The following is a 21,399-nucleotide window of genomic DNA, read 5'->3' as shown; positions in this document are numbered from 1 at the left end:
TAAATTCATTAAAAAAAAATTACAAATACTCCTCACAACTAAGTAAAACTATATAAACATATCTAGAAGAATTCGCAGATAGTATTGGGGCCAATTCTACAATACTAGATGATGCATGCACCAGCAAACTTTCTGGACATACCGATTGCAATAAGACCAGTTAATTATATAGTAAAAATATATCAGTAAGTATTTTTTCTACGTACTTGTGTAAATGTTATAGGCGCATCTCTAGAGATATATTCAGCATATTTTAAAGTGAACATGCCACAGTCACTACCATTCATTTGCTTTGGAATATCCTGAAAATATTACAGATTGTCACTCAATTAATTATTATAATGTAACATTAAGCATATTCTGAAAGATAAGATATTAAAACTACTCATATTAAAATAAACAAAAATAAATAAAATAAAAAGATTTTCCAAAAGAAGTAAGTAAACATAATGAAGGATAAGATATTAGTGCTTTAAGTTTTATTTTAATGTAATGCACACACAGATGGCAAAAATTAAGAAACATAGCAAAAAGATGTGAAATTAAAAAAAAAAAAAATAAATAAATAAAAAAATTTAAAATGAATTAATTTGGGGAAATAAGTCAACTATTTTGCGAGCAGTAAATTTACTACTTAACCATACTTAAATTTTAATATTGCTTCATGGGGATAAGAGAAATATTTAGATAATATGAAAGTGGTCATAGGAACCTTATTTAAACAGAGCAAATATATAATTTTATGAAAATTAGTGATTCACTCTTTATACGCCACATTGGAAACCCCAACATTTTACTTAATCTTTCACACTTTATGAGTATAAAGTTAATTTAGGTTAGTTTTTAGACTTTCTGTCAGGGTGGTTACTTTTTAATATCTTCAGATATATGAAATTAAAAAAAAATTGGTAAATGATAAAAACTTTGAAAAACAAAGTGGATATTTGGAATTAATCAATAAGAATCTCTTATCCTAATTTAATTACATATATTCCAACAATATTAATTTATCACTTGGTTTCATAAATACAGAATACAACCAATAATAATTTTTTTTAGTATTATTTTACCTTCACAATTTCATAACTGTAAGTATTTGGCTGCATAGCAGTTTTCTTTTTATCTTTCATTTCAGCTATAAGATAGTCTCTGAAAAAGAAACAAAAAATTTCACAACTATTACAAGTAAAAACAAATTTTAGTGATTAACATTAATATTTAAAACATAATGTACTTACTCAACTATTTTTAGACATGCTCCCTCACCATTACCCATGCTATCATAATAACTCAACTTTTTACATCTCTGGTCAACAACCTAGTCAAAGACAAAATCATCATTTTATTAAGAGCAATTCAATAAAGAACAGTTGATATACACAATGTGAAAAACCCAAAGGAAATATTAGGGATAATAGTGGTCAGAGAGTAAAAAAGAGGACATCCAAGAATGAATAAATACACATATGCGAAAAAACAAATCATAATGCATAATTTTTAGATCGTGTAAATACAAATTCCAATGTCTAATTTTTAAATCATGTATAAATAGGAAAATCTATGTATCATATTACAACTGCATAAACGAATCACGACATTGGATTTTAAACTAAAGTGAATATGAATCACTAAATAGGGTTTTAGAAAACGCATAAATAGAAATTGCGCTATTGGATTTTTAAATCTGTCAAATAGAAATTGCGCTATTGGATTTTTAAATCTGTCAAATAAGAATAGCAATGTACAATATTTAAATCACTTGAATAAGAATGGCAATGTGCAACTTTTAAATCAGGTAAATACGAAAATTGATGTTATGGGATTTTTAAATATTGTAAATAAGAATCGTAACCAGCAACGTCTGAATTACAAAAATAAAAGTTATCTTGCGGCAGGTAAAAATACGGAAAATCTTATTTTCTGTGCATAAAAGCGGAGAAAATAGCTAAAATAAGTAAAAATGCAAAATGGAGCGTCATAGTTTGAATTTTCTGCTTAACTATTAAAATTGGGCATAAATATAAGTATTTTATTTAAATGACTTAATTTTCAGAAAAAGTGGAATATTTATTAAAAAAAAAAAAACCGAAACTTTTAAAGAATTGCAATTTTTGATTAAAAGGCTGAATTTCGTATGACAAAAGACAAGTGGAAATACGCTAAAAAATCTCATCAATGATACATTCTATTGAAATGAAAGAATTTTGTTTAATCACTAATTATTTTCTCATGGGAGCATGATTCTTCATGAAGAGTATGCTGGTGAATTCTTAAAGATATTGCACATTTTAAGCAGAATTGTTTGTTGTTGTCGCTTGACAAGTGCAGAAAAGTACAATTCAAATGGGACCGAAGAAATGGAGCACAGCCCTGGCCACACCTCCGACGTCATAGAGGGGTTCGCCATTGCCTCGAGAGGTTGGACTTCTACCTGTTGGTTCGCGGAAGGTATTTTATTTCCCTTCTACCACCCACTGGAAAACCAGTGGAGGCATTCCCAGTGTTAGTGTTCCAAGTAATTTATTTTCAAAAAGAAACTTGTCAAGATGAAAATAAAAATTTTGGCTCAGTATTGAATACATAGACAATCTGACACAAATTTAAGACTGTGTTAATATTCTTTTTTAAGGTATTAATTGAATAGTATCATGATATGAGAATGTGGAACACTGTTTATATAACTTGTTTGGTTAGAAAGATTTCTGAATTTAGGCTTTGTACAGTGTACCTCTTAAACAGACATTCATAATCTAGAGAGGGGAACAGAAACATTAGTTAGAAGTCTTTTAAAGAGACTGAACAGTAGTAGCTGAATAACGTATTACAATTTTTTTTAAATTAAATTTAAAATGTAATAATAGACTTATAAGATTTTTTTAAACCATTGAAATAGATTTCAATAGACACAATGCCATACTACAAAAACAAGTTAGTGGACAATTCCTCAGTTACCCATACAAAATTTTTGTAATTATTTCCAAATCAAACATAAAATAAAACTAAATTTCAAAACTTCCTTCATCTCACAAAATGAATCTCTGAATTTCCTGAAAGAAGTATTTAATTGGAAGAAGTTATAATCAGAAGTTTAAAATATTTATGTGTTGTAAATGAATGCTTCCTTAAATAGATTTAAAAAAAAAAAATCAGAAAAAGTTTTATAACTAAAAAATTTATGAACATTCCTAAGTAACAAAGATATGTGATGTATGGCTAAACAGTCAAAAGTGTTAGTTAAAAAATCTAAATTAGTGAATGACCTACTAATTATTAGTTTCATTTAATAAAAACTCTAATAAGATAATATTTTTAAAAAAATCATCACTTAAATGTTTTATATGACAGTCTGAGAAATTGAAACTGAAATTGTCTAATTTGTTTAATATGTTTTCAGAGGAGCCAACTTTCTACACTAGCTATCAGAAGTACGATAACAAAAAAATACAGATAGTTAGTGATAATGAAACTGAAAGCATAATTATAAGATGCATATATTACTTAATTCCATATAGGTATATAATATTAATAAAAATATGCAGAATTTACTTTTAAATAAAAAAAAAAGTAACATTTACATGATGTTACTAAATTAAAATAGAATCTGAAATTGCTCAATTGTTTAATTTTTTTTTTATAGGTGCCAACTTTTCACATTAGTTATTGATAATCAGAAGTACGAAAAAAATATTAATAGTTAGTATTTAGGAGATTCAAATTAGCATAATTTTAAGATGTATATGCCACTTACTTTCATATAGATATATAATATTAATAAACAGTGCTTGAATTTACTTTTAAAATAAAAATAAAAATAAGATTTAGATTAAGGCACAAAACAAAACTAAAAAGTTATACTTCATTATAAAATGATACAATTGACTTGATTACTTGGAATAAATGTTCTTGTTTAAATTAGAGTTAGCTCTTATTGCCTTCTTATCATCATACATTTGAAACCTTTGATCACAGCGTTTTAGATTGCAGTTTATGTCCTTTCGCTTTTCTATAAGGAGGACGATAAAACTTGTTGGAAGGGGAAAGATTTGATTTTTTTGCTTTTAGAACTGTTTAAGGATAACATGGTTGCTACAGAAAAAAATGAACAAAATAGTTGCTTTTAGTAGCTTAAAGCATGAAAATAGTAGCCAAAAACTATGAAAATAGTTGCCTAAATAAGAACAAAAATTCATAAAAAATATGAATAAACTTTTGTTAATGACTTAATTGTCATATACCACGATCCATTTAGTCAAGCTGGTGGCAAATGTGATAATTTTTATATAAAAGTTGATATTCTAGCAGTATTTTCCCTTTATCAATAATTGATCTAGGAAATATTTATAAAGTTCAGTGTGTTCAGAAATTATCGCGGGCCGCAGATTTTCAACCCAGGTCATGCTAAAAAAATAATCGCTAGGAGTACACAAAAGTCTCCCAATAGTCTCCTTTTCCTGAAAATAGTTGCTTTTTTTTAAAACCTTTTCAGGCAAAAAAAGTTGCCATAGTCGCCTCATGCCAAAAATAGTTGCAAATAGCTGCATTTTAGTCGCCTGTGGTAACCCTGGGATAAAAAAAAATATCACAGATAAATTTTAATCTACAAAAATTCCCAATTCTTGGTATAGTGCGGCTTTCAGGAGAACTCCACCAGATACCAGTCGCGCGTCATGGTGTGTACCGCGGTTATGAGGAAAAGTCACTTCGAATAGGGGTGAATAGTTTTGTCTTGTTCTTTGCATAGGTCAGCGTGAGTAAACTAATTAACACCTTCATTCCCCCATGAGAAATGTGCTGTAGCTTGTAACCATAGCAGCAGACAGTCCCAGACATTTGGTCTGGAGTTCTCCTCAAAACCGCACTATAGTTACGGGGAAAAATTTTGAAAACAGATTATTGCAGAAATTCTCAAAAACCATAATTTTTATTACTCAACCATAAGATTGCAATAATTATGGATGAATTGTATAAATTGGAACATCTATATTTTTAAAAAAATGAACACTTTTAGGGAGAATGAGGACACAATTGCTCAGTTTTAAAATAAGTACTTACTAATAAGGCCCAATGCATTTCTAAGTGGAGAGGCACAATAATGAGATCATTCGCAAATATATCTGTTTTTCTAGTCCATCTTAGAAGTGGCCGACTAGCACCCTCTTTTTTCAGTTTAGAATAAAAGAAAGAATTAAAGCAGAATACAGTGGGATAGCCATCCAATTTACTTCTCCTTTCTATTAAGCCCAAATAAAAGTTTATCACCTAAAGGAATAAAATATAAAAGATAAGAATACTGTTACATTAAAACATAGAATTTATTTTTTAAAATTATGATTGATTTGAACAAATGCAAAGTTAGTAATAAAAACGTCAACCTTTAAGGGTAACTCATTAAACAGTTTAAAATCAATTTTGAAATCATTATCCAATTATGTTCTAGTTTTGGAATTAAGTGCATCTTACAGTTTTAAGGTTGTGCAAAATTACTAAGTTCATTTCAATATATTTCTAACAAAGTAAAAAGTCTAATTAAACAATTTTGACAATTCAATTCTAAAAATTCACTTCTAAAATCATGCGCCACAATTTTTTTTCTTTCTTTAAAATCAAGTCAAAAAATATTTTTAAGCAGAACAAACATGACATTACCCTACATATCCTAACACGCCACACACCCTATGCTTAAAGTAACTTTTTCATTAAACTGTTGCAAATGTTCAACACTTAAAAAAAGTTTAAGTCCTAGATACCTAGTTCATTTTAAGTTAAGCCATCTGGAATGTGCGAGAATCATCTAATTTTGGATGCTTCAATGATGAAACTCTTTAAATAGCAGTATTTTTCAGAAAAAAAGTGAAGCATCTTAGTTAAAACTTAAGTTTTCTTGAATCAAAGCGTGAAAATAATGTTTCTTTTTTAATAAAAGAGAAAAAACTTGTCCAAACACAAAGTTGTCCAAAAAATGTAATAAGTTGTTTTTAAATTAAATCTATTGAAAAACCTTACAAAAATTCTGGTAAGTCAAGCTTTTACTTAAATTGAGGAAGGAAAAAAAAATATAGATTTTTTTAAAAATTAAACTACAAGGGATTTCATGAGCTTTCCGGAGAGTGACTTTTTTCCTTCACTTAGAAGTAATACACAAAAAATTACCTGATCATTCAACCAGTTTAGATGAGCTAACGTAGCTACATCATTCCTTGCAATCTCAAGGGTTTCCCGCACTTCCAAAATGCTAAGCTTTTCATCCAAAGGTGCTGGAGCAAAAGCCCTATCAATTATAGCATCCATTTCCGGAGTGATTTCTAACAAAACAATGAACATTTTTAACAATCATGTTATAACTCTGTATGTTGGCGATAAAGGACACTGTCACAAAAATTTTATTTTTTAAGAGCTGGCTTTAGTATCTTTTACCACTAGAGGAAGTTGGACATGGTGTTCCTTCAAACTGCCAAACTTCACCATTTATTATGACAGGATATAGCGCCCTATATCACTAGATAGAGTAAAAAAATTTAAAACACGGACATAGTGTCAACTCTATTTCAGAAATAAATGAACATGGGGTGTCCTTTACCTTCAACATACAGATCTATGAAAAACGTTTATATAGATTTTTTTTTTATAAAAGAGTATTTACCTGGAAGAACTTCCACTTCCATATCCACATCTTCAGGAAATATAAAACCCGCCAAGCGCTGCTCTTCACGTCTTCGCTAAAATAAAAAAAAGTATAAAATTGAAACTTCACCCAAAAAGTATCTTTTTTAAAAATGAAGATAGAACTCAAGAGGAAAATTTTAGAACAGTAAAAAAAAAGTATTAAAAAAAATTAGGTTTTATAGTTAAAGAATAGCAACATTATAATTAAAATATTGTTAACTTACCATTTCCTCAGCAGTCTTAGCTTCTCTCTGAAAATATAATTTTTCTTTACTACTTTGAAATGAATTTTGTACAAATGCACAATCAAGCAATGACAATATATATAAACAAAAGAGATGTATTTTGGGCAGAAAGAAAATCTAAGTTTCATTTTTTTTTTTAAATTTTCCAAACTACTTTACATTTACCTACATTGTTGAAGGATTTCTGATTATGCTGAACATGCTTAATGAATGATTTGATTTGTTTTTGCTCAAGCTTATTAAGCTCAAAAGTGATAGAGCCTTTTTTAAGTGTAATTTTGTAAAACTGATATAGCGTTTAAAAAAAAAAAGTTGCTTTAACTAAGCAGAAATTTGTGAAGAGACTGCTTTTTGAAATGGAATTTTCAGTGAAATAAACCAAATCCATCCTGCCTCTATTCAGAATGTGAATGTTTTGTAAAAAACAAAAAACAAAGGATTTAATTAAGATAATGTTGGTTTTAGTGTTGCTTTTTAGCACTTTTCCATTTTGATATTTTTAAATTAAATTTTGTTCTAGTTTTAAGTGTAATTTTGTAAAAATGATATAGCGTTTTTAAAAAAAGTTGCTTTAACTAAGCAGAAATTTGTGAAGAGACTGCCTTTTGAAATGGAATTTTCAGTGAAATAAACCGAATCCATCCTGCCTCTATTCAGAATGTGAATGTTTGGTAAAAAACAAAGGATTTAATTAAGATAATGTTGGTTTTAGTAGCACTTTTCCATTTTGATATTTTTAAATTAAATTTTGTTCTTAATTTTTGTTTAATTCTATTTTTATACTTTGATTGTGTAGATTTTATATCACATGAATTTGAATGGTAATTAATAATTTAAAACCATACATAAATACAGATTACAATGAGTTATTTTAAATAATGTGAATATAGATCATAAAGTTCAATTTTAAATCATGTTTGCATAAGTAGGAATCAGAGAAAAAAGAAAATTTTTTTTGAGGGGGATTAAATTAAAATATTGAGAAAAATAAATTCTCATAAAAGCTATGTTCATTATTTAAAGTGAAACAACATTTAATGGAAATTTCAAAGATATAGGAAAACAAAAAACTTACTCTTGCTTTAAAACGATGAACTTTTTTCTCATTTTCATATACATGCTGAAGTGTTTTTTCAGTTTTTTCAATCATGCTAGTTTTCCTATAACATTAAAAAAAACTACAACATTAGCCCACAAATACAATATGGTTAAAATTATATTTAATTTATGTAATTATAATTAAATTTTGTAATAAAAAAAACTGATACAATAATAAAATAAATATTCTGAAGATTTAAATCGATACAGCGGCAAATAATATTCATGCACTTAGAATAATTTTAAAGATTTTGTAGAGCCAAAAATAATAGTTACACTGTATATGTTTATGTGTATAAAATGAAAAATTTCACACATGTATAGTACAATAACATAAGAGTTGAAACTTTTTTTAAAGACATTTCAGTTATTCATATTCCTTATTTTATGAGAAAGTTGACGATATAACCGATTTGAAACCCAAATTACAATGCGATGCTTATAAAAACAAATGCAAGGCGTGATATGCGCATTGTTATTTTTTTCCTTATTTTTATATAATATTCCTTATTTTTTTTTTTGTATCATCTATGATTGAGCCCCTACCAACTTTTGTTCACAGCATTTCATATTTAAGTATTATTCCTTCTTTCTTCTAAAAAAATGAAAGATTAAGTTTTAGAAGTATTTAAGGATTTCAAATAATTATCCTAAATAAGTTGCAGATAAGATTTCATAAATCTTAGTAGTTAAGGGCAAAAAAATTACTTTAAATAGATTATGAAAATTCGTACAGACCAAACATTTTTATTATTCAACCGTAACCCTGACTATGAAATTGTAATAATTATGGATAAATTATAATTGTTAGAACCTCCGTCAATATGACCAGTTAATGAACGTTTTAGAAGATATTTATTTTAAAAATTTGCTTAAACTACTAATCACATGTAGTAGCAATCCTACATTTCTTTTTTCGAAAATATTACTTATACCAAACTGCACCTCATTCTGAATTTTTAGCTGATTTCACTCATTTTCAAAGAAGATTTTATTTATTCAAATTCTAGGATTCCCATTCAATTTCAGAAAAAAAAAATCCTTTACTTTTCCTGATATAACAGGTAAATTTAAATGAAAATCACGGCCGTATTTTATCTATACCATACAATTTTCCATAAAAAAAAAGCAGATTTTTTTTAAATTTGTAATGACGATTATTACATTATGTGAGTAAAAAATCTGAATAACTGATTGCTGTTACTGGCAATTCTAAAACTGATTATTTTCTAGGAATCTTTTAGGTTTTAGTGAAAAAATACGACTTTCCTACTTTTTAGAGTCTAAATAAAATTCCTTGTCAATTTCAGATTTTTGCCTCTCCTCCCTTGTACAAAAAAAATAATAATAATAAAACTAAATTATATAAAATTAAAGTTAACTTACAAGTCTGCAATCCAAGCATCAGAGAAAAGGCCAGCACATTTCATTGAAGTTTTTCTAGGTCTAGAAATAAAACATTTCTTATTCATTTATCAGAGTTAATACAATTCATAAGAAAAAAAAATAAGAAAAAATCAGAGTTAACAACAAACAAGGGTTTTAAGATAAATTTACATCACAATATATTTCATGTCAGTTTAAAATTTAAGATAATTAGTGGGAAAAAAATGATTTGATGTACAGAAATAAAAAATATAATAAAACTTCTCTAATAAAAAGAGTTCCTCATTTTTTTCTTTCTTCTTATTTTTTTAAAAATATTTTTTATAACATTTAATTTTACTATTAAATAGAATGAATAATGTTGAGGCTATGAGTATCATAAACTTCACAGTTCAATGTTTAGATTTTAATTTTTTGAAACTGAAGAAATTTTATTTAAAGATATTTCAGTCCTCAACCAAGTAATATATCATATGGTTTTGTCCACATCTTAATTAGAAGACATACATTTCAAACTATGTTGCAAAATTACTTAACAAATAATATATATATATTTTTTTTTTTTCACAATTCGAAAGCCGACTAAGAAGTACTGTGTCAAAAACTACAAAGTACAAGAACATAGAACAACCAACTGATCTGGCATCTTTCAAATACATAGCACAAGAGCTGAATGGCAAAGAAAAATTACCAAAGAGAAATGTATTTAAGTGTGAAAAGTAAATATACAGTAGAGCGCAGATTATCCGAAGCCTTATTATCTGAACTGTCCGAAAGTTTTGAATACCTTTTAACTTATCGACAATTATATCCTAGTATAAATAATATCCACTACATCTGAAGACCATATTTAATTTACAACTTTAATGATACGACCCAGGATTTCAAATGATAATGAAACTGTTGCTGAAATTTTGAATGTAAATCGGAACTCCACAGACGAAGATGAAGAAGCAGGCGATCAAGCTCAAGATAGTGTACCTTCTCATATAGATGCATGCAATTCGTTAGTTATTGTAATGAATTGGCTAGAATGTCAAAATGATGTTGATCCAGTTCAGTTGATTTACTTAAAAAGAATAAGGGATATGGCTGCTCAAAAAAGAGCATCTTCTTTGAAACAAAAGTCTTTGCTGGATTTCTTTTGCAATGGAAAATAAAGAAAAATGTGGTAAAATCAGTAATTGAGGAAAAAAATATAAAGAGCTGAAATATAAGAAAAATTTAAAATTAAAAAAAAATAAATAAGAAATATTTAAAAATTGAAAAAAAAAAAAAAAAAAGACTTTTAAACACGTCAGAGCTATTTTAGATACAACTGCATGGAAAAAGTGCGAAGGGAAGTTAGTGTATAAGTATTAATAATTTAAACCAGATTTTAGACGACTTTCCAATTATCCGAACCACGTTCGGCACCGAGCAGTTCGGATAATCGGCGCTCTACTGTATATAGATAAATAAAACTGTATGTCGTGATCATGGCATTAAGAAATATAAATTTTATATCATCTGTCATGTATAGAACATATGCCTAAATTAAACTTTTATCAAATATCCTTGTTTGGTTGCAAATATGCCTATCAAAATTATGTTTAAAAAATTGACATTAACAATTATATCTACTATAATAACTTTATCTAGGTATAAAGAAATTTTAAGATTTTTTTCTTATTTAATAAAAATATAATAAAGTAGTTCAAAATATAGTACTTGATCATAGATAAATACATGAATTTCTTGCAAAAATGTTGTTTAAGTATTTTGAATGTGAAGATAAAAAATAAAACATTAAGGAAAAAGAAATTTCAAAACTAGATTTTCTAAAGAAATTTCAAAGCTACTCCAATGATTTCTAAAGTTGCTCAAACCATCTATAGATATATGAGACTCATTTTAAATACTGAAATAGCATAGCATAGTGATAAAAATTTGTCTAAATAACAATGAGTTAACGCATAAGTCTTCATCTGATTATGAATTTTAGAAAAATAAAACAATATTTCGAATAAAAATTCGTAAATTTCAATCCACAATTATCAGTTAGAAAACCTCTGATCTAGAAAAAAGTCATTGTTTCAAATTAAAAAAAGCACTTTTATAAGAGAGTTGATGACGAGTAAAAAAAGGAAAAAATTACACACAATTACAAAAATGGAAACAACTTATAAATTAATTAAAACAATAAGTAATAAATAAAAGAAACATACTTCCATTTTGGAAGTTCAGAATACTCAATAACTTGAATCTCTTCATCACTTGACTCTGCAAATGTAAGAAAATAATTTTTATTTGGTGGAAAATAAACATGGAATGAAATATTGAGTGCGAAAAAAATAAAATATAGAGTATACAGTAAATGTAAAATGAAATATAGAGTATTCAGTAATGATTGTCTTTGATAGACATTTTCGGAATTATCGTACAAAACTAGTCTAACAAGCATACACAAATTTCTGCTAAAATAGTTAAGTAAAGACAATTAAAATGCTGTCAAAATTAGTCAAATAATTTAATGAGGAAAGTGAGATGAAAAACATCAAAACTAATTTCATTGTCCAATAAAATTCGCTAGTTTCTAACTATCACTTTTAAACTTCTGTTTCCCCAAGCAACAAAACAGATTTTTATGTTTTTAGTCCATTTTTTGTCATTAGGGCAAGCTACAATTTGAAAGCATTTTTTTTTTTTTTAATTATAGCTTAAATATAAATTTGCAATCCTTAGTGTATAATTATTTTTTAATTTCATTATTAAGATTTTAAAAATTAAAATTGAGGGCAGGCATTATAGAACATCCTGAATATTTATACACATGATACTGCAAAAAAACATGAAAATAAAACAAGAACCATATCAAATTAATGCACAGAGAATAATATTTTGAATGTTTTTTTTTTGTGCTAATTCATTTACAATCTAAATTATAAAGATTAAGAGAATTTTCTAAATAAAAAATCATATTATATCCTAAATAAAATTAAAGCACATTTCAGTTTTCTCAAAATTAGAAATAAATATGAAATATGTATTTTAAAAAAGATTCTAAACTTCCGTGTTCAAAACTATTTTTAAATAAATGCATCATTAAGTCATTATTTCGCTTAATTTATTTGTAAACAATTGTGTAGTACTTCTTTACAAAATAAAATTTACATTTGTTTAGTTAAATGAACAAATGTAAATTTGTCAATTTTCACATTCACAGTAAATTTCTCAAACCTAAAAAATTCTTTCCAAAACTTTATTACTAATTCTTCTAACCAATTTTGTCAGTTAATTTACTGAAAGAGATCAATATTTCACAATGAATTCATAAAATCTGCCAGACAAATGTAAGCATAAGCAAAGATTAAGATCATTTGATAAGACAACTGCAAGAGTATTGTGCTAGCTAAAGACAGTACATGAAACAAGGGAAAGAGTACTAAAAAAGAGTGGAAATCTTTTCATAACTTTTTGAATGATACAATTAGAAATTTTAAACATGGTTGTCTTGAAAAAGTTTAACATTGCCCTCCTGAGAAGAACAAATAAGCATTGTTTTAGTAATGATTCTGAGTATTCTGCTCATGATCTGCCTATAGAAATAGCTACTTAAAATAAATTGAAAATATTTTTCTTCTTCTTTCTTTTGTGAGATGAAAATGTAAACAAAAAAGAGCTTAAAACAAAGTATATTGAGGCAAACTAATTTTAGTAAAGAGAAATAAGATTAACAACAAACTTTCTGTTACAATTGTTTCTTTTTTAAAGATTATTTTAAACTTATTCAGAGTTGCAACAAACTCTTTGAAAAAAAATTCTCACTTTTCCAGATTGATATTAAGCATAAATTTTATTATTAATTTTTTGTAATGCCTAAATATGACACAAAACTAAATTTTTGCTACTACAGTTAAAAATAAATAGTTATTCAAAAAAAAAAGAAAATCAGTTTTAGGTACTTCAAATTGAAATTAACTTATATCCCACAGTTTTTTGGGTATTTTGGTTAATCCTATTTTTCAAGATTAATTAAAACACCCTGACATTTTCCTATTCTGCTGTTATCTTATTGTTTTAGTATTTTCAACACCTTACATATCTTTGGAATACTTAAAATCAACATGCAAAAATATATTCAAATACAAATTACCCTTTTCAGACACACTTTGAGTGTGATTCAGTTGAGAATTCTTTTTATCAAAGTAAGGAACAAGAGCACATGGTTTGTAGTACTTGCTTAAGAAGTCTTTCACATTCTCTTCAACTTTTTCTTTTTTAAAGTGACAACGTGTATTTGATACATCATCATCTCTATTGAAAATAAAAACATGAACATTTGAATCATAAAGAAATTCAAACTAAGATATTACTCAAGTTGGGAACTTTGTTTAATCCCAACATTAGATAAAAAAAAAATAATAAAAATTATGTGGTTGTTATATTGTAGTGCTTAAAAACAATTTCTTACTCATATCATAAAATACTAAACTAAATTTAACAAAATAATGCTTCATTTAGTTTAATAAAAATTTGAACACACTAACAGAATAGTTGATAATAACCCATAACTCAGTGATGAGCTTGGCCAAAAGGCAAAAAAGCTGAATTTTCATGTGAGTAAATCTTACGTGATTTATAGCAAAAATATAAGTAACATTTTCTCATCCAGTTTTGCTGATGTTGTAATGCCTGCATATAGCAATAATCATCGATAGAAAAACTTTCACATTTATAGTAACTAATTCAAGAAAAAAACTTACATTTTACAAGAATTGCAATAATGGATTTTAAAATCGCGCAAATACAAATAGCGATCTTTGATTTTAGAATCGTGTGAATATAAATCACAGTATTGAAATCAGGTAAATGAAACTCGATATTGGATTTCAAAAATGTAAAAATACAAATCATGATGCGTAATTTTCAAATCGCATAAATACGAATTACAATGTGTTTTTTAAATCATGTGTAAATACAAAAATAGATGTTGGATATTACAAACACAAAAACGAATCATGACATAGGACAAATTAGTGTGAATGCGAATCATTACATAGAATTTTAAAAACGCCTCAATACAAATCGTGATATTGGATTCTTAAATCTCGTAAATAAGAATTGCAATGAACAATATTTAAATTGTGTGAATAAGAATCAAAATGAGCAACTTTTAAATCAGGTAAATACAAAAATTGACGTTCGATATTAAAATGCAGCAACTTCCGGATTACGAAAATACGAGCTCTCTAGCGGACGGGTAAAAATTAAGAAATTTCTGCCCGTAAAAGCTAAAATAAGTAGATATGACGAAGGGGTGGCAGGTACGTAGTTTGAATTTTTTTACATATTATATCTATATATCAAATCGGAAATATAATTATTTAATTTCAACAACAAAAGCAAAAAAGGCTGAAATCCGCTAAAAAACGGAAAAATCCCATCCCTGTAATAATAAAAATTAAAACAAAGCATTGCATTTTGCTAGTGTTTTCCTCACCATTTTCTCATAATTTTTAGCTATTTGTTATTTTAATCATTATTTTAAATTTTAAAAATCTTTTGTTGTTTTTATCTCCGAGAAAATTAAAACAAAGTTTGCATCATTTACTTTTTCAAAAACATTCCGGACTTAGATAAACTATTAAATTATTTTAATTAAATAAAAAGTTAAGCATTTGCTTTGACACTTTAAAAGTAGTTTTTTAAAAAAAGCTATATAACATATTCTTCACTGGCTCATAAAAATATCAATAGTTAAGATTTCATAACTTTTATTCCATGTACATACAAGAATAATTACAGAAAATTAAAAAATTCAGATCAATCTTAAAATGAGAAGAAAATTTTTTACATTTTCTCAGATATTTTAAAGCTCATTTTAACTTTTATAAAGGTTTAAGAATTCTGGTGTTAATTTTCTATACTAATTCTTAAAAAATAAGATCAAGCTTTTAGTGTTCCTTTCATTACATTAGATATACAAAAGAAAAACTCTAGGAATGTGCATGCTATCTCCCCATCTTTTTATAAAAAAATATATATATATAAAAAAGAATACATACTCAGTCAAGTCTACTTGGATAGTTGATGTCTGAGAATTCTCTTTATGAAAAGCTGGTTGATAAAGAGGGGGTCGCTTTACAACTTTCTCGAGCAAAAGTTTGTATTGAGCTTTTTCTTGCAATCTAAATACCTAAAATTACATAAAATCAGTTATATAAATGTTATCTAAAAAATGTAAAGAGAAAAGTACAGCAATGTGTGCCCTGTTCTTATATCTAAACACTTGCAGTGCTTCTGCTGACATTTCAAAACACTGTTGTTTAACAAATAAACTCAAATTTTTTCAGTTTCCTTTTGGGAATAAATATCCAATCTGACAATCGACAACAATAACCAATAAATAATAATACCAATAGTACAGTGGAAATTCTGTGAGACAATTTTAAGGCACAGATTTATCAGCAAATCAATTCTAAATTAAAAAGCATTTTAGAAGAGACCAGGTAACACTATACGACCAACCGATTTTTTTTTTTTTTTAAGTAAACAAAAAGACATTCAAAATTAGTAGGGCGAATCCAGGATTAGATATTTAAAGAAAATTTCTATATGAATTAAGACGATATTTTATCAATACTAAGCATTCTTTCATTGGGAAATTTAGATTTTTTTTACTTCTAGAGACAAATCTTACATTTTGTAAGCAAAAAAAAAATCATTGAATGAGGATGGAAGCAAGGAAAAGTTTCACAAAAATGTGTAATTTTCACAACAAACAATTACTACAGATGTTAGAATTATTTAAATCGAATCACAATAACCTGAGACTGTTATTTCCAGGTATGACACGAGAAATTTATAATTTTTGTAAAAGAAAAAAAAAATGCAACAATTCCTGTTCTTTAGAGTCAAAATAAAATTCCTTGACAATTTCAGGTTTCTCCATGACGGCCGAAGTCCTGAGAATTTTTTTTTTTTAGTTCCACGAAATTTAACAAAAACAAGTAGAAGATTAAAAAAAAAAAATGAATACTCATTTGTACATATTTTTTGATTAATTGTTTTTGGCAAATGTTGAAAATTCAAAAAATGACCACGTACCCTCAACCACCAATTTTTTAAATTAAAAGATCACTTGCTCCCAAAAAGTTTCGTTTTCATTAACAGGGTTGCTATTCTCATAAGAAAAACTACTTGTTTTATTTAATGAAAATGATAAATTAAAAATTTAATGATTATTAAAAAATTTTCTGAGATGAGGACAAATTTTCTTCATATCTGGCAAAGGCATGTACTAGTTGTCTTCTGGTATCTAAAGAATTCAAGGAAGAGTTTGAAGAGAAATGAAAGATCAAGGTTCTACCGTATTAACACACAAATTATTATAACACAGGGATGAGAGTAGTCAGAAAGTAAAAAAGAGGAAATCCAAGAATGAATAAATATATATAAAAAATATGTATCCAAAAATTTGACACAAAAGTGTAATTTTTAAACCATGTGATAATAAATCCTGATTATTAATTTAAATTTTTTCATGAATATGCACTTATGAATCACATGCACGGTTTTAAAATTGTGTGAATAAGTATTGCAATATTTGATTTTAAATTTAGAGAAATATGAATCCTGATATGTGGCTTTAAAATCATGTGAATATGAAACTGACATAAATTGGATTTCAAAAATGCGAATACAAATCATGAAGTGTAATTGTTAGATAGCGAGAAAACGAATCCCATGTCTAATTTTTAATTCACGCATAAATACGAAAATTTATGTTTGATATTACAACGGCATAAACAAATCAAAACAGTGGATTTTAAAATCGTGCATATACAAATCATTACATAAGGTTTTGAAAATGCGTAAATACAAATCACAATATTGAATTTGTAAATCTCATAAATAAGAATTGTAATGCACAATATTTGAATCATGTGAATAAGAATCGCAATGCGTAACTTTTAATTCAGGTAAATATGAAAATCGATGTTTGATAATAAAATCACGATTTTAAAAACACATAAATACAAACCGCGATATCGGATTTTTAAATCTCGTAAATAAGAACAGCAATGTAAGATATTAAAATCATGCAAATAAGAATCAAGATATTCGTAGATTCTGGAATTGAAATTTCTTAAAGGCTTTTTTCTATTGTTTTTGTTTAGTCATAATAAATAAAAATTTACAAGATTAATTTAATGGGCATATAAATATTTTCAGCACTATTTCTTGTTTATTATTTCGTTTGCTTTCATGCCAGCAAACAGGAAGCAGCGACGTCTGAATTACAAAATACGGGCTAAATACGTAAAATTTTATTTTTTGCATGTAAAAGTGGAGAAAATAGCTAAAATAAGTAAAAATGCAGAAGGGTTGGCAGCTACATAATTTGAATTTTCTGTTTATCTTTAAAATCGGAAATAAATGCCATTTTATTTTAATGACGGAATTTGCAGAAAAAGCGGAATATTTATAAAAGAAACCCGAAACTTTTAGAGAATCAGAGTTTTCGATAAAAAGGTTGAAATTCGTGAGACAAGAGCGAAAAAAGCTGAAATCAGCTAAGAGGAAAAATCTCATCCCTGATAACAACAAGATTATTCAAATAATTTCAGGGCATCTTACCTCATTAGCAGTATAAGACTTCCAAAGATACGGGGAACATGGCCTATTACTAAAACTATCATCTCTATACCTAGTTCTGCCATTTTCAGAGACATTAGAGTCGCTTAATAGCCTAATCTTTCTAGTAGGATGAAATGAATGCACTGTAGGATAAACTTCACTTATAATTTCTACTTCATCTTTTTTAATGTCATCGCCTAATAAAATGTCAATTTCACTGCGTGGGTTAGTTATAGGAGCAACACATTTTTCACTTTGTCTGGGCATATTTTTATCCTCTCTCCTTGAAGGAAAGCCATTCATTTTTCTACGTTCCATAGTCCTTGATATTCTATTACTATAGCAATTATCAGAAGAAAGAGAAAAGGTGTCTTGTGTATATGCAAGTGGGCAGATGGAAGAGCTGCTTGATCTAGAACCTAAAAATAAAATATGCAGTGTCATTAATAAATAATACAGTACAGAACCCGAAAACCAAAAACCCAGAAAACCAAAAAACCGGAAAGAAATTCAATAAATTTTCCCGCCCTTTTCAAAAAAAAATTTTTTTTTTCCTCGTAAGATTTTAGGATTTTTCTTTCTTTTTTGAAAGATGTTTACCTTACCATCATTTTGGAAATAATCATTAGTGTATTCCTTCATCGTTTCTTCTTCTTTTTAAGATTATTTCCAAATATTTTTTTTTTTTTTGTTGTTGTTGGGTTTAACAATAAAAAAACAGCTTTTTGTAGCGATTCAGAAAACCGGAAAAATCAGTTATCCGGAATAGCGATGGTCACGATCGTTTTAGATAATCGGTTCCCTACTGTATTACATGCAATTTTACAAAATATTAATCCAAATTTTGATAAGTTATGAGACAGACAATAGTAAAGTCAAAATGCTAAGCCAGCTTAGTAGGATACAGCGTCTCATTAAGAAAATCACTCCAAGGATAAAAATTTTAATTATATTTAATACAAGAAAATAAAAATGTACATAACATAAATCAGATAGCTTTCAAAGATTATAAAAATAAATAAAATTTAAAATTAACAAGCACCACAATGCCAATGATTTAATTAAGTACTACAATGATAATAATTTAATGAAATACGGAAACATTAAACTCTATGATTAAGATAATTTGTTAAACTTTAGGTTTTGAGTACTGAAAACAAAAAGTATAATATTTCTAAGTTAATTAAAAAGAAAAAGTGTTGAAAAATTTTTAATAACATTAATACGTAAAATTACATAAATCCTTTAATTTGCCCATATTAAATTTTTATAATATATTGAATTGTTAATAATAGACCTAAATATGTAAATGCATTAAATAATAAGGCAAGATAAAAAAAAATTATTCCTGTCATTACCATCCTTACTCATAGTGACTTGATTTTAATATTATAGTTTATTTTTGTTTTTTAATAATGTATTTATTACATAAGTCTTTGTTCAAAATGTGTAAAACTTTTACAAAAGTTACAATATTCTGTAACTGACAAGGTGAAATAATATTAATGTTGTTATGATCGATCTTAAAACTTATGAACATGTGGATGATAATGACAGGCTCAGGATGGTGGAGAGCGTGAGAAAATACTTCTTTTTTTTATTTTATAATCTAAATTTAAATTTGTTACATTAAATTGTATGTAATATTTTAAATGCGGAAATTTTGTCCATTTGTTTTATAATAATTTTGAATTTTATTACATTATTTTGTTAAAAGTTTAAAGAAAACTCATTAGAAATGTTGCAAAGTATATTTTTTAAAAATATTTAATATTTCTGCATTTTCTACGTTTTCTTTTTATTTTTGATAACTAATAATTGCCACAATATTTTTTTGCCACCTAAGATACTTCTTTCATTAAGTTGAAACAGTCATGGATCATAGTATTAAGTTTAAGGCTGTTTTTTGAAGATATGTCAAGGCATGAAATAAAGATTTTTTTCTAGATAATATGCTATTTTTATAACTTCTAAAAGTTTAAACAGTTATTCATACTTTTTGAAAAACACACATAAAATAGTATAAGCAGGGATGAGAGTAGTCAGAAAGTAAAAAAGAGGAAATCCAAGAATATATATATACATAAATAAACAAACATTTGACAAAAAAAGTATGATTTTTAAACTTGTAAACTAGGGGTGCACAACCTTTTTGAGTGAAGGGCCACTTGCACAGCAGGTTGGCTAACGAAGGGCCGCACATGTATTTAGACATGTTAATGACAAATGTAATAATGTTTATTTAAACATTATCGTTCCATTTTTTTTATTAATAAACTTAGTAATATCAATAAATTAGTAGTGTTCCATTATTAGAATTCATTCAAAAATAAAAAAACTTATTTTTTTTTTACAAAAAAAAAATTGCTATTTTTATCATATGAACAATAGATTTATCAAAATAAATAAGCATTGAAGGAAAGAAATATTTTTTTTTTATCATATCATGCAATATGAAAACTCATTTTAGAATTAAATTCTAATAAATTAAAAAAGAAAAACTGCAATGCCCACAGAATGAAAGTAGGAAAAAGTTTAGTCGTAATTAAGTAATATAAATTCAAATTAAATATTTTAATTGAAGAAAATTTATAGGTTTTAAACAAAAGCCTAAAATAAAAACAAAACTGTGATAGTTCGAAATAAAATTCAATGCTTATTCTGTAATGTACTTAATTATTTTATTTTATTAATTATTAGAATTTTTATATCGTAAACATTTTCCTTTTTTTTTATCGAAAAAGATCACTTAAGCAACAAAAAATTGAAATCTAAACTACTAACAGTGAGCAGTTTAAAAATTCACGTTTTCCGCCATTTTATGAATTTCTCAAGTTGCAATAACATTGCATTTAAATTAGGGAGGGATGTAACGAGTATTTGGCCCTTCTGTGAAAAATTCAGTTGGTTGAATGATCAGTCAAATATTTAGCAAAATATTTTTTAGAAATGCATTTTTCTAAGTTTTTTTTATTTTTGAATTTTTATGGATATTACTTTTTTTTTTTAAATTATAATCAGACAAGTCAATTTTGTCATTTTTTCGATACTTTGAGAATTGAGAAGGATCCATTTTTTGCAGTTTTTATTATAACCCAGCATTTCAACAGAACGTCTCATACTATTAATTTATTATCACTCTTTCCCTGTACTGTTATATAAATAACCAGTAACATAGAAAAGTGTGATTTGTTTTTTCTCTTTCTTTTTTTAGGCATTTTTATTATGACTCAGCATTTTTTTAAAAATAAAGTTACAAATAAAAAAAAATTTTATAGCAATTTTTTTTCTTCTAAAATTATGGCAATGAGAAAAATTTAAATTGAGATTTTCGGCATAAGATTTTCACTTAAAAAATTAAGAACATTTTTTCTATCTTTTTATT

At 26.6% G+C, this 21,399-nt stretch overlaps 1 protein-coding gene across 3 annotated transcripts in view; it reads right to left on the bottom strand.

Annotated features, from left to right (window-relative positions):
- The window catches only part of LOC107437697 (uncharacterized), a 35,479-nt gene that overhangs the window by 866 nt on the left and 13,214 nt on the right, over positions 1-21,399 (bottom strand). For all 3 annotated transcript variants that reach the window (XM_016049774.4, XM_043045865.3, XM_071186789.2), the window contains 13 exons: positions 18,015-18,433; positions 15,440-15,570; positions 13,528-13,688; positions 11,600-11,654; positions 9,393-9,452; positions 7,984-8,068; positions 6,888-6,914; positions 6,641-6,716; positions 6,151-6,302; positions 5,053-5,259; positions 1,239-1,318; positions 1,071-1,149; positions 207-302 (listed from right to left, as the gene is read on the bottom strand). In XM_016049774.4, the coding sequence (XP_015905260.1) occupies positions 207-302; positions 1,071-1,149; positions 1,239-1,318; positions 5,053-5,259; positions 6,151-6,302; positions 6,641-6,716; positions 6,888-6,914; positions 7,984-8,068; positions 9,393-9,452; positions 11,600-11,654; positions 13,528-13,688; positions 15,440-15,570; positions 18,015-18,433 (1,628 nt within the window). The remainder of the gene's footprint in view (positions 1-206; positions 303-1,070; positions 1,150-1,238; positions 1,319-5,052; positions 5,260-6,150; positions 6,303-6,640; positions 6,717-6,887; positions 6,915-7,983; positions 8,069-9,392; positions 9,453-11,599; positions 11,655-13,527; positions 13,689-15,439; positions 15,571-18,014; positions 18,434-21,399) is intronic.

Source organism: Parasteatoda tepidariorum, chromosome 9, assembly GCF_982258835.1.
Source record: "Parasteatoda tepidariorum strain Cologne lab strain chromosome 9, Ptep-v5.0, whole genome shotgun sequence".
NCBI classification, from domain to species: Eukaryota; Metazoa; Arthropoda; class Arachnida; order Araneae; family Theridiidae; genus Parasteatoda; species Parasteatoda tepidariorum.
The sequence above is the reverse complement of the archived record's forward strand: the minus strand, read 5'-3'. Positions and strand labels throughout refer to the sequence as shown.